We start from the raw sequence: 12,107 nt of genomic DNA, 5'->3' as shown, positions 1-12,107 counted from the left end.
GTAGGCAAGTGAAAAATCAGTAAGGACTGTTTTGTCCTTGGGTGCTAGATGTGTGTCTTAAGCCAATTTCACCAGTGATAAACCCATTATTAAAATATCAGCATCTGACTCTGGTGTCTACTTTTGTTATTAGTTCAGAATGCAGAACTACTGGTATGATTCATTAGACCCTGCAGACCCTACACCCATCGGCTGGGACAGGTGGGGGCTGTTTCCTGTCTGGTCTCCCTTCGCCCTGTTCCTCACCCCATTGCCCTGACTCCTGATCCCCTCCAGGAGGGTCCTTCCTCCAGCTGGCTTCGAACAGCAGCAGCTGGGTTTTAGGAACACGGGGGCCAAATCGTTTAATTCTGGCAGTAACCCCACAGAATAGGTCCGTATTCCTTATGAGGCACAGAGAGGTTAGGTTATCTTGCCTGAAGTCACACAGCTGGACACTCTCATCTAAGAAACACTTTCAGGAAAATGCTGGGAGGTGTCCTCAGGACTTCCTCTTCCCTCTCTGGGAATATTCACCCGTCCCTCTTTGTTTACCTGTTCATCCATTCATGCCCGCTACCACCACCTATCAAATATTTGCTGATATCCTACTGTGTGCCAGGCACTGTTTGAAGAACCTGGGATACAGCTGTGAGCATGACCAAGTCCCTCACCGCATGTTGCTTACAGTCTGGTAATAAGTAGCATTTACGGAATGCTTATCGCGTGCCAGAGACTGCTCTAAGCCCTTTCTACTTTTTAGTCTTCATAACAACCCTTTGGGTAGGTACTAACATTATTCACTTACATTTCGCAAATGAGGAAACTGAGGCACAGGGAGGTTGAATAATTTGCCCATGGTCACAGCTATTAAGAGGGAGAGGTGGGACTGGACCCAAGGTAGTCTGGCTCTCGAGTCTAGGATCTTAACAAGCACATTCTCCTGCTCTTTTACTACGGCTACATTCTTATGGAGGCCTTCCAGAAATAAGGTCCCTGACTTTTGAGTCTGACCCAAAGGACAAAGTTAACAGTGACAATGTCACAGCTATCTAACATTTGGGCGGCTGACGGAGGTCGGTCAGCAGGGTGAACCATCCATATAGGATGAGCCCTACTTCTAAAGACTCCTAGGGGCGCCTGGGTGGCTCAGTCAGTTAAGCGTCCGACTTCGGCTCAGGTCACGATCTCGCGGTCCGTGAGTTTGAGCCCCGCGTCGGGCTCTGGGCTGATGGCTCGGAGCCTGGAGCCTGCTTCTGATTCTGTGTCTCCCTCTCTCTCTGCCCCTCCCCTGCTCATGCTCTGTCTCTCTCTGTCTCAAAAATAAATAAAACGTGGGGCGCCTGGGTGGCACAGTCGGTTAAGCGTCCGACTTCAGCCAGGTCACGATCTCGCGGTCCGTGAGTTCGAGCCCCGCATCGGGCTCTGGGCTGATGGCTCGGAGCCTGGAGCCTGTTTCCGATTCTGTGTCTCCCTTTTTCTCTGCCCCTCCCCCGTTCATGCTCTGTCTCTCTCTGTCCCAAAAATAAATAAAAAACGTTGAAAAAAAAAAAATTAAAAAAAAAAAAAAAATAAAACGTTAAAAAAAAATTAAAAAAAGAAAGAAATATTTTAAAAATAAATAAATAAATAAACACTCCTATCCACGGGCCTAATACTCCCCCCCTTCCCCGTACCTCTGCCACTGTCACTCTGCCCACTGTCTCAGGGTTGGACCCCTGTTCTTAATCTTACCCCCGGCTGCTGCTCTGGGAGCTCTTAAGTGAAGCTAGGAGCCTCCCTCCATTTAGCAGTTCCTGCCCTCTACCGGCCAAGAAAGCAGGTCTAATGCCCGATGTGGCACCTTCCATTTTCTCCACTGCAAGGCAAAGTCTACTCCATGACTTCTTCATGGCAGTCGCTCAGCAACTGTTGCCTTTTCTTTCCTTTATAATTAAAATCACAGGCAATTTTCAGCCAGAATGAGCATTCTTGAATATCCAAGAATTACAGAGATTTCAGGGAAAAACCTATTATCATCCAATAAGAGCCTTCAACAGCACTCAGCTCTTAAACAGACTCTTTGGTCTGGGTTGGTGGCAACTTACGAAACTCCAACAATCTCTTTTTAGAACGAGAACTTGTTCGCTTTAACATTTGCCAAGGTGTCTGAGTCTCAGAATTCTATTATTACCAAGTGGCTGATAACAGATGAGGGACCACATGTCCACGCTTGGTGGCAGCAACGTAGTCAGATACAGTTTGGAATTCGCAGACTACTCTGGCGTGGAAACAGGCAAATGTTAGACTTATTTTTTTTTTAAGTCTGCAAAAGTAACCTATATGCTCAGAGAAGGCACATGTAGAGGACAGTATAGGGGAACCTTTGATCAATGACTTGGTGGAATGTCAGAAGTTGTGGGCACCTACCTCTGAGACCACTGGCTTCCTGACAGCAAGGACAAACTGACAACTACCCGGAATAATGACATAATTTGTACAAAGTCATATAGTGAGGAAAAAAACAAAGATTAGGCCTCGGGGCTCTTGCCTAGTTACACATGAAGTTGAAACTTATTATTAGGTCTTTGGTAACGTGTGAATTTTTATCAACTCAGCATAATTTGAAATTTCATGAAAACATCAGCTTCCTGTCCACACACCCAGAGCAAGAGCGACTGAAAGGCCTTGGATGCTAAGAGCCTCCAGCGGGCTGCACGAAGGCAGTGCAGCCAGGAAACGCAAGTGATGGCTTCCTAGGTCCGAATTCTCACAGCGGGGGGGGGATTCATGCTCTTTCCCTCCAAGGCTGGCCGGTGCAGGCCGGCCCCCATTTCTCACTCTTCTGAGAAGAACCTTCCTGCTCCGCGCTGACGGAAAACCCCGGGCACTCCGCTGGGAAAACAAGGGGCTTGGGGATGGCGATGCCTGTGGTAGCCACTCTGCACCCACCCTATGGAACTAGAGTCCCAGGTCCCGAGGTGTCCTTGGGTGCGTCTGGCTTCCTCCTTCAGCAGCAGGCTCCTCTGCCCACCCGCACCACATCCTTGGGGTGTAGCCCAGAGCCTCACATCCACACAGGGCCAGTAAATCCTGTCAAAGCAGTAAATCTAGGTTTGAAAGTACTATCTTGGCACCTATGTCGCAGAGTTGCCCTCTAGAAGACAGGACTTCATGTATGTACTAGTTGAGATTTAGAAGGTCATGTCTATGGCTTTCTTAGTAGGTAGTGGCCTCGGCAATCCCTCTTACTAACAAAAGTGAGGACTCTGTGATGAAATTTCGGACAAGGTGACCGGCTGAGGAACGAGGTGTTTGGAGGTGGCAAGGTGGGTCGGAGCAGAAAAGATCCTCTCTAGGTCCTTCAAATCAGAGCATGTCAGCGCTCACTGAAGTCTGTTTGTGCTTGCTATCGGCCTAAGAAAGAGCAGTTAGGCTCTGGTCTCTTTAACTTGACTCCAGCATGGCCTTTAAACTTATAAGGGGCCATAGACAGTTTGTCCCGCGAGGTCTCTAGCCCAGGAGCCTGGCGTTACCAAAAAATGACTTATTAAAATATTTGTCCTCCATGGAACTAAGGGCTAAAGGATTTCCAATTCTTAATTAGTAAAATGATTTTTTTCCTACAGGAATTCCCAAGTTAAAAATTTTAAGATAAATAGCCATGCACAGAGCTATAAAAAGTAAAAACCTCTGAACAAATCCAGTACCATCTTTCGATTCCATTTGGCTTTTGTTCAGTAGACCACTCAGTGATGATAGCCAACCTTCGAGAGCTTACTCTGTGCTGTGCACACTGTATTTAGTGCTTCCCATGCATTTTCTTATTTCATTCAAGCCTATTTTCTGAACACCTACTATATGCTAGGCTTTGTTCTAGGCACTAGGAATGAAAACAGAAAAAGTCCTTGCCCTCAAGGAATTTATACTGTCGTGAAAGGCCATCTCCCTCACAGTAGGGGCTGCTATTCTTTCCACTTCACAGATAAAGAAACTGAGGCAGACAGAAGACTAAGTTATTTAAGGCCTTTCTTTTCTAAGGCTACCAGCAGGTGGCCAAGGCTTTTCACACATTCTAACTAGTTACCACCCAAAGCACAATGCCACTTTAACAAAGTGAGCTCCTGACTTACTGGTTGATACATTATGATCAACAGCTGTTTGTGAATTTCAAATCTTGTTCCCTATTAAACAATTCCCTTATAATGGAAATGCTTTCTCTAGGAGAAATGACTTTATATTTTATTCTTGATACACTTGATAAAGGAGCCCCAGTTCTCATGATCATAGCAATGCATACAGCATTGATTTATACTCACCGTAGAATAAATTGAAGACGTGCTGGAAACCAAGGAGAGCGAGGATCCGTGAACTGTTTAAAAAGAAAAAAAAAAAAGGTGAACTGCACAACCGGCTACTATGGAGTCTAAGAAGGAGAGAGGAAGAGAAACTCAACATTATAGGCAGCTTAATCTCGCCTGGACCCAACTTTTCCTCATTTGGTGACAGAGTCAAATAAAATAATTTGCTAAGGGAGTCTCTTCTCTTTTGGCACATTTTTTTCCTACAACCTCTAAGTACCTTTCTCCCCTATGAAAATAACCCATGATTACTAAATAAAAGTTTTCAAGTACAGAGAAGTGTTAAAAAAACATACTCACTGCCATTATCTATGTGACTCATAATTCTATTACCCAGAGGCAACCTGCTACCTGTTCCATTCCAGCACATTTTACTCCTTTCTTTTTTTCTAACATATTCCTTCAGGGTTGAGATGGTGTTGCACATCTATTCTGTACCCTGCTAGCAACTCTCACTTGTGTATGCACAAAGATGAGCCAATTATTATCAACACAGGAGGCTGGCTGCTGACCATAGCAAATTCATTCTAGAGGTACTTGTAGTAGAGCACTTGTCTAGAAGATACATCTACTGAAACAGAGATTCTTCTTTCGATTTCTACCATCTGTACAAAATGACAAGCAAGCGGTGTCCTCTTTTTCGTTCCTGACTGGTACCTTTGACTTAGAACCATCTTCACACCCTCTTCGCGCCCCTTCCTGTCCCCAGCCAGGGGAGACATTTTATTGTTTTCATACAACTTTAAAACATGGTCTTTTCTTGGACTAAGTATCCCAGCTGACTTCTCTTTCTGGGAACTAGAGTCTTTAACGACATTTTCTTAGGAATCTCTCGACAACTTTGTGAAAGATGTAAATATGCCCGTGGAGACATCAGAGACCTTTAATTGGGCACAGCTTTCCTGACCACGAGTGGAATGTTCTACCCCCACACTCGCTGTCCCCTGTGGTCTGAGAGTGGGAGGCTGGGGAGTTAACTTTCCACGTGCACTAAACGGCTTGCACTTACCATCCAAGAAGCGAGCTCAACTTAGATCAGCAGTCGGCAGAAGCTACCTGCCCACAAGATATCCGACCAACAGTTCAGCCCGCCACCCAGGTGTCTCCACACTGTGTTCCCATAAACCTCCCGACCTCCAGCTCTTCCTTTATGCGCTCCTATCACATTCTGAATCCCGCACTTCTCTCTCGAGCATGCCCTTCATTGCACTCATCTGCCTCAGAGTCTCTGCCCACGCAGTTCCCTTTGTTTAGGACGCTTCTCATTTCTGCCTACCCACATCGCCAGGATCAGCTCAATGTCTCTCCATGGACCTTTTCCTCGTTTCCCTGCCTGCCGCCACTGGATGCACCTCCTCCCTCCTCTGAACCCACACAGTTCCTTGCTTGCCTGTCCAGCCCTCTTCTCTCTTAGAAGGAGCCTGCTTTTCTGAGGCTATCCTTATACCATCACTCACATCCACCTTCCTTAGCAATGCTTAGGGTTACAGATCTTCTCCACCCACGACTTCTCTGGCCCATGGCCCATAAGAAATCAGTTTATGGTGTTCATGGCCAATAACAGCTTTCAGTGTTAATACGTTCAGATGTTAGCAGACACCTCTCATGCTCCAACCTAGTGGCCTAATGTTCTAAAGGGGTAAGTAACTTTAGTCCCATGACACGGGTAGTAGGGGCAGATTATACTGGAGGCCAAGTTGGGGGAAGAGACGTGGGTAATACGTAGCCACCCTTCGGTCACACTCCCTGCTCAGCCAGCACGGGGCTGCAGTGTGGAACTGGGCTGCTGGAAAATGGAACTTTTTTTCTTCTCTCTAGCTTGTACACACAGACTTACTGACACTGCCTTCAGCAATATCCTAGTGCAAGCTTAGGGCCGCAGGCGGAGAACAGCATATCTGGCAGGCTTCAGTGGAGGTAATTATTTTTCTCTGCAATTAACTCCTCTCACTTGGTAAATAGCAATAGCAAGGCCAAAAGAATAGCAATCCAAAAGAAGATTTCTTGATTTCCAGAGTCAACCCCAAACTGAATGTGGCTTGCCTGAACCATTACAGTTGGCCTTGTTTCAAGTGAACTGAACCGAATCAGAGCCTGGGTTATGTGGCTTGGATACTTTTGGACAGCAAAATGCACACAAGACCTACAAAGCCAGAACAGCAAAAGCACTCCATGCATTTCCCACCCTATACCCATAGCTCTAAAACTCTGAAGCTACGAGGCCCAGCAGAGGCTTGTGTGGGCCATCTCTGCCCCTGAGTAATCTGAAATCCAGAGAGGTTAAATGGTCTGCTTAAGGTCACACAGCATTCAGGAACGGGATTGCTGATCAGAAGTCTGGAGATACTTTTGCCCTTGATTTACTGGTTCTACTGGATTTACTGGTTTCTGAAAGGCTTTTTTTGTTAAAGCCTTCTGGTATGTTTTAGAATGGCTTCCCCAGCCCCTCATCCAATGTACACAGACACAAGCTGCAACCAAACAAGCGAAAAATGCATATTTGAGAAAAACATGGTTTCACCCCCTCTTTAAGCACAGGTGTGTGTGTGTGTGTGTGTGTGTGTGTGTGTGTGTGTGTGTGTGTATAGACACAGTGAAACAACAGGGCATATTCTAGCCAATAAAGCAATCAAATGCCCTTGCTGCTACACCTGGCATTTCATGTATATATACATATATATTCAGCTTCATATTAATCAAAGCGCTTTCTCATTTACACTATTGTTTGAAGTGATCCCCATCACCACAGAGAATTTGTAGACACCGTTCAGATGGTAAATGGACCACCCTCTGGAAGGTGAGCATAAGTGAAAACAGAGAACACACTGATGAAGGATCAGGTTAAAAAAAAAAAAAAAAAAAGCCCAGTTGTGACCAAGGCAGAGCCAAATGTCAAGGTAGGACTGAATAGAGAAACAGAAGGCTGAGAATCGAGAGCTTAGGACCTTAGCCCCCAGGCTACTTCTCCTGCCTGGATTTTGCCATAAATAAAACAGCAATGAAATGGCCCTTGGGGAGGAGGATAAAACCAAACATGACAATTTTAACAATAGCCACCACTGACTGAATACTTGCTATAAACCTCTTTCGAAGTCATTTTGCATTAAATGCTTTCCGGGATTTATCTCACCTAATCTTCCCTTCAATCCTCTGAAGCAGGTACAATTATTTTCTACCTTTTAGCGAACAGGAAATAGGCTGAGCGGGGCCAAGTCCCTTACCCAAGGTCTCATTCATGGCTAACAACAGACATGACAGGATTTAAATCACAAATACGACTCAGGGGCTAGAAACACAAGTAAGTTGCAAAAAAAAAAAAAAAAAAAAAAAAAAAAAAAAAAAAAAAGGATTTATTAACAAGCTGTTCTGTTCCTATGGATTCCATAAGAACCGATTTAGATTGCACTAGCAATTAGGGATGATTGGTAAAGTCCCTGGATTTTTTTTTCATTCAAAGACATACATTTTAAAAATGCCTCAAGCATCTCCCTAAACGTGCGCTATTAAAGTTGACTCTGAGTGCATAATGCATCTGATGGAAATTAATTTACCTGAAATAACTTTGAAAGGTTGCATCTGGGCCATGCCTGCACCTAATCTACATATTTATGATTCCAACTTCCTTCAAAATGGAAAGTGCTAATTAAATCCCACAAAAACCTCACACAAGTACTTGTGCTAATTCTTTTTAAATTTCTATCCTGCTTTCTGGCAGATGATATACCTAATGGACTCTTGTAAGGAGGTTCCATTTGGCCCAAACATGAGATGTAAAAATTTCCCCCAACTGTTTCCACAACACGGGGATTTAAAAATTCAAAAGGGGGGCGGGACTCTTTACCCAGCGGAATTGAAAACACCTAATTGCACAAGCTCTATTTTGTTTTTGTAATGTAATATCCCTGGAAGAAAGAAAATCAATTTGATGCAAAATTTCACAAAAGATGAAATTGTTACATGTTCATAGTATATCGACCGCAGTCCCTACCTTCTACCTCTCAAATTTGAGTTTTACCTCTGCCCTTCAGTTCCACATTACCATGAATCATTAGGGTTTACAAAAGTCTAGACACTGCTTGTGGGCAAGCATTTTTTATCAATGTCACTTTGACATCCCAGATATTCAACGGTTGTGCTGCCTGACAGCTTGATTCCAGATGGAATAAATAAAAGCTCTCTGATGATGATACTGTAATGGTTCTGGATCTTTATGAGGCGAAGTCTGCTTGTTTGGACAAGTTTCAGTTCTGAACACGGTTCACTCAGGTACACACACGACAGGGAAGATGAATAGAGCACAGGACCCACTCCCTATGGGAGTCGTCACCGGGAGGGCTGGGGGATGCTCTGTGGCCATGCTTTGGCCAGCACACTAACTAGAAAAAAGTTCAAGACAAACCGCCTACTCCTTCACCTTAGGGTCAACATATCCACTATTACTACTGCCCTGAGTGGTTAGAGAGCTCATTTCTAGCTCTTCAATCCAGCAAAACACTCTTCGGGAACTCAGGCTCCACCCTTCCTTAATCCTCTGTCCCAGCAGGCTCCCAAATATGGATTTACAGACTTGCTCCCTGTCACTCACTGGATGTCACTGGATGCAAGTGACACATAAATCAGGGTGAAGGAAGGGACTGAAGTCTCTAGGAAGATGAACCAGGGGGCTACTGCCCTGTAACTAAACTCTTACAATTTTTGTAAACAAGTATACTGGGCAAAAGCAGAAGCTTTTATTCGGTTTCTTTCCCTCTTGATTTGTTCAGGGATTTCTTAAGACAAGTTTGTTCTCTCCTCCCAGAAGGATGCTGGGCATATACTTTCCCACTCTTACAGGGGCTGGGAGTAGGGGGAAACACCCCTAACACCCTCCCCTCCTCCACATTCTCTTCTGCCACTGACACACACACACACACACACACACACACACACACGCACGCACGCACAAGGCACAACTAGAGCTATGGCCTTAGCCTGGGCTTCAATTGCTCTGGGAGTCCCCATCCCCTAGCTAGGGACTCCTAGTTGCCTAACTGCCAAGACATCTCGGCTGACACTGAGTCTACAGCCTAGGACGTATAATGTTACTGGGTTAACATTTGTATATGTTATTGAATTCTCATAATTTCATGAGCTGGTTTCTATTACCACTCTCAAAAACAAAAAACAAAAAAAGGAAGTACAGAGACACGAAGCAACCCGTCCAAGATCATATACCCAAGTTGGGGCGCTAGATTCAGACCTTCAAAGTCTTCCTCCATCTTTTTAACCACTAGTCAAATGAGGACTGATTCTAATGTCCTGTCATTCCCACCTTCAGGAAGCTTTTCAGGGGTGGGGCTGATGCCCCTCCACAGCATTTTGACTGCTTGCTTCCCTAGCTCCCACCTTAAGTGAAAGAACAAAGGGACAGAGAGATGAACCGAGTTAGGAAGACAGCTGGCAAAGAAGCCCACAGCTATGTTCTCCCAAAATTCTGATTAAAATGAACAAAACATAAAGATCCGACCCAACGTATTCACAATTTGTGAGCAAAGAAGAAAAAGGGCATACCTGAAGGGAAAGGGTTTAACCGAATAAACTTAATAAACTGAGAGACAGAAACTTCTGGAGCTGCCCACAGGCCCCCAGAGAGCCACAAGGGTGCGTCAGCACAGGGAAATGCACTAACTCTCCAGAAACTCACTCTGCCAACATGGTGAGCCAGCAGCGGAACCTCAAGATGGAGGCACATGCCAAGAAGCTGTGGCCCGAGTCCAAGAGGGAGAAGCCCAGAGTGGAACTTGGTCAGCTCCAAGTTCACTCATGTTTCTTCAGAAGCCTCTTCCCTGAAGTCTGCGAGGTCAATGACGAGCCAGACCCTGCTATCCAGAGCTCCCCAGCCCCAACCCCCAGAGTGAGTGAGACAGCTGGCTGGAAACCCTTAGAGGTGGGCTCTCAGGTCATGAACTTGGTGTGGAGGGCCAATTAACCACACTGCATAACCTCAGATGGTAAACCTCCTTGCTTACCTTCTTCAAAGCCATCCCGGAATGAACCCGAGCGGCTCATGGTTCTGCTCTTCTCATCCAGGGACATGGAGCTATTCCGGAATCGGCTGTCAGTGTACGGGTCATACTGCCCATCGGCATTGGAGAGGCTGTGGGTCCTCAGCATGGTTGGGTTGGACAAGCTCATCTGGGTAACAGTGGTGGGACTTGCTGGAATAAAAGGAAAGGAACCGAAAGGTTGGAAGTTCACGTCTCTGTGCAAATCCTGGAAGGGGACGGCGAGGGGACTGATTGGTATCAGCCACATCTGTCCATGCCAACTTCCCTCCCTTGTCTGTTTTCTAGAAGGTAGTCACACCAGCATGTGAATAACAAACTGAGAGCTAAAAATAAGGGAGGAAAGGTGGGTCAGTTCCAAAGCAAGGCTCTGGGCTTCAGCTTTCCAATTTGGCACGTTCGGACAAGCTGGTGTCACCTTCCAGGCATGAGCTAATTACTCCCTGGTCTCATCTGGAACAACTCCCTCTACAGCCAAAGCCCAAAATAGTCCAACCAGGCTTTTGATCAGACGGGAAGCATTTGTGCATGACAAGAAACTCTTGCCTCAAAGAGTTACTCCGGGAAGGAACAATATGAACACAGGTCTCGCTGCCTCCAATAGGGCCCACTTGGTAAGGGTGCCCCAAAGAGCTTCAGTGCAAAGGGGTACATCCACCTTGGCTCAAACGAGCTTTTAAAATTAAAAGTCCTTTCCATTTCAGTACAGTACAGTATTTCCAAAGTATCCATTCACAGTTAATTAAAAATGAAAAGTCAAGCCTCACTTGATTACAAGCCACACCTGTCCTTTAAAGATTCTGTGTTTTGGGGCACCTGGGTGGCTCAGTCAGGTGAGCATCTGACTTTGGCTCAGGTCATGATCTCGCATTTCGGGAGTTCAAGCTCCACACAGGACTCGCTGCTGTCAGCCTGTCAACACAGAGCCTGCTTCGGATCCTCTGTCCCCCTCTCTTTCTGCCCCTCCCCCACTTTTGTTCTCCCCAAAATAAATAAATATTAAAAAAAGATTCCGTGTTTATTATTCACAATATTCAGAAAAGGCTGCCCTCTGAAGAGTGAGAGGAGATTGAGCAAGATGATTCCCCCCCATCGGTCTTTGAAGAGTGAGCTCCCATCCTTCCAATCATTTTTTAAGGAATGTTTACTGATTTATTTTGGGTGGGGGAGGGGCCGAAAGCAAGAGTTGGACGCTTAACCAACTGAGCCACCCAGGGGCCCCCCTTCCCAGTGATTCTAGCCAGGACTGATCTTCTCTTTTTCTAATACTTGCTACCTGATCATATTCAGTTTTTATTACATGGTTTCATACAAAGCTTTGGGTTGTTCTCTTTTACCCTATTTATGAGTCTGTGTGGGTGTGTTTGTTCCTCTGAAAAAGAATCCATTAACATGTCATCAGGGACTGTGTTACAAATTCTTTTCCTCTCCCCACTGTGCCAGTCAAAGCATTATGTCAGTAGTAGGCATTTCCAAGAATAGTTGTTCACTCAAAACCTGATCTTTATTTTCCAGCTTAACAGAGCAATACAGATGACCAAACATGGGGTATGCTACTATTTCTTCAGATAGAAACTTACATCTTCAGAGGTCTTAGAAATGGAATACATTCTTCTCAAAAATGGAACGATTTGCTTTGCTATTACCCTACTTACAACAAACACGTAAATGAATTACTGACTAGAGTACCAAAATCTCTTCCATTTTTTCCGCTTTCTTTTGCCACCAATCTCCTATAATCAAA

At 45.3% G+C, this 12,107-nt stretch overlaps 1 protein-coding gene across 2 annotated transcripts in view; it reads right to left on the bottom strand.

The window, feature by feature from the left end:
• NAV2 (neuron navigator 2) overlaps positions 1 to 12,107 on the bottom strand; it is a 324,615-nt gene that overhangs the window by 44,312 nt on the left and 268,196 nt on the right. For both annotated transcript variants that reach the window (XM_042957640.1, XM_042957639.1), the window contains 2 exons: positions 10,328 to 10,516; positions 4,278 to 4,330 (listed from right to left, as the gene is read on the bottom strand). In XM_042957640.1, the coding sequence (XP_042813574.1) occupies positions 4,278 to 4,330; positions 10,328 to 10,516 (242 nt within the window). The remainder of the gene's footprint in view (positions 1 to 4,277; positions 4,331 to 10,327; positions 10,517 to 12,107) is intronic.

Source organism: Panthera tigris, chromosome D1, assembly GCF_018350195.1.
Source record: "Panthera tigris isolate Pti1 chromosome D1, P.tigris_Pti1_mat1.1, whole genome shotgun sequence".
NCBI lineage: Eukaryota > Metazoa > Chordata > Mammalia > Carnivora > Felidae > Panthera > Panthera tigris.
Note: the sequence above shows the minus strand (reverse complement) of the source record. Positions and strands in the feature narration are given on the sequence as shown.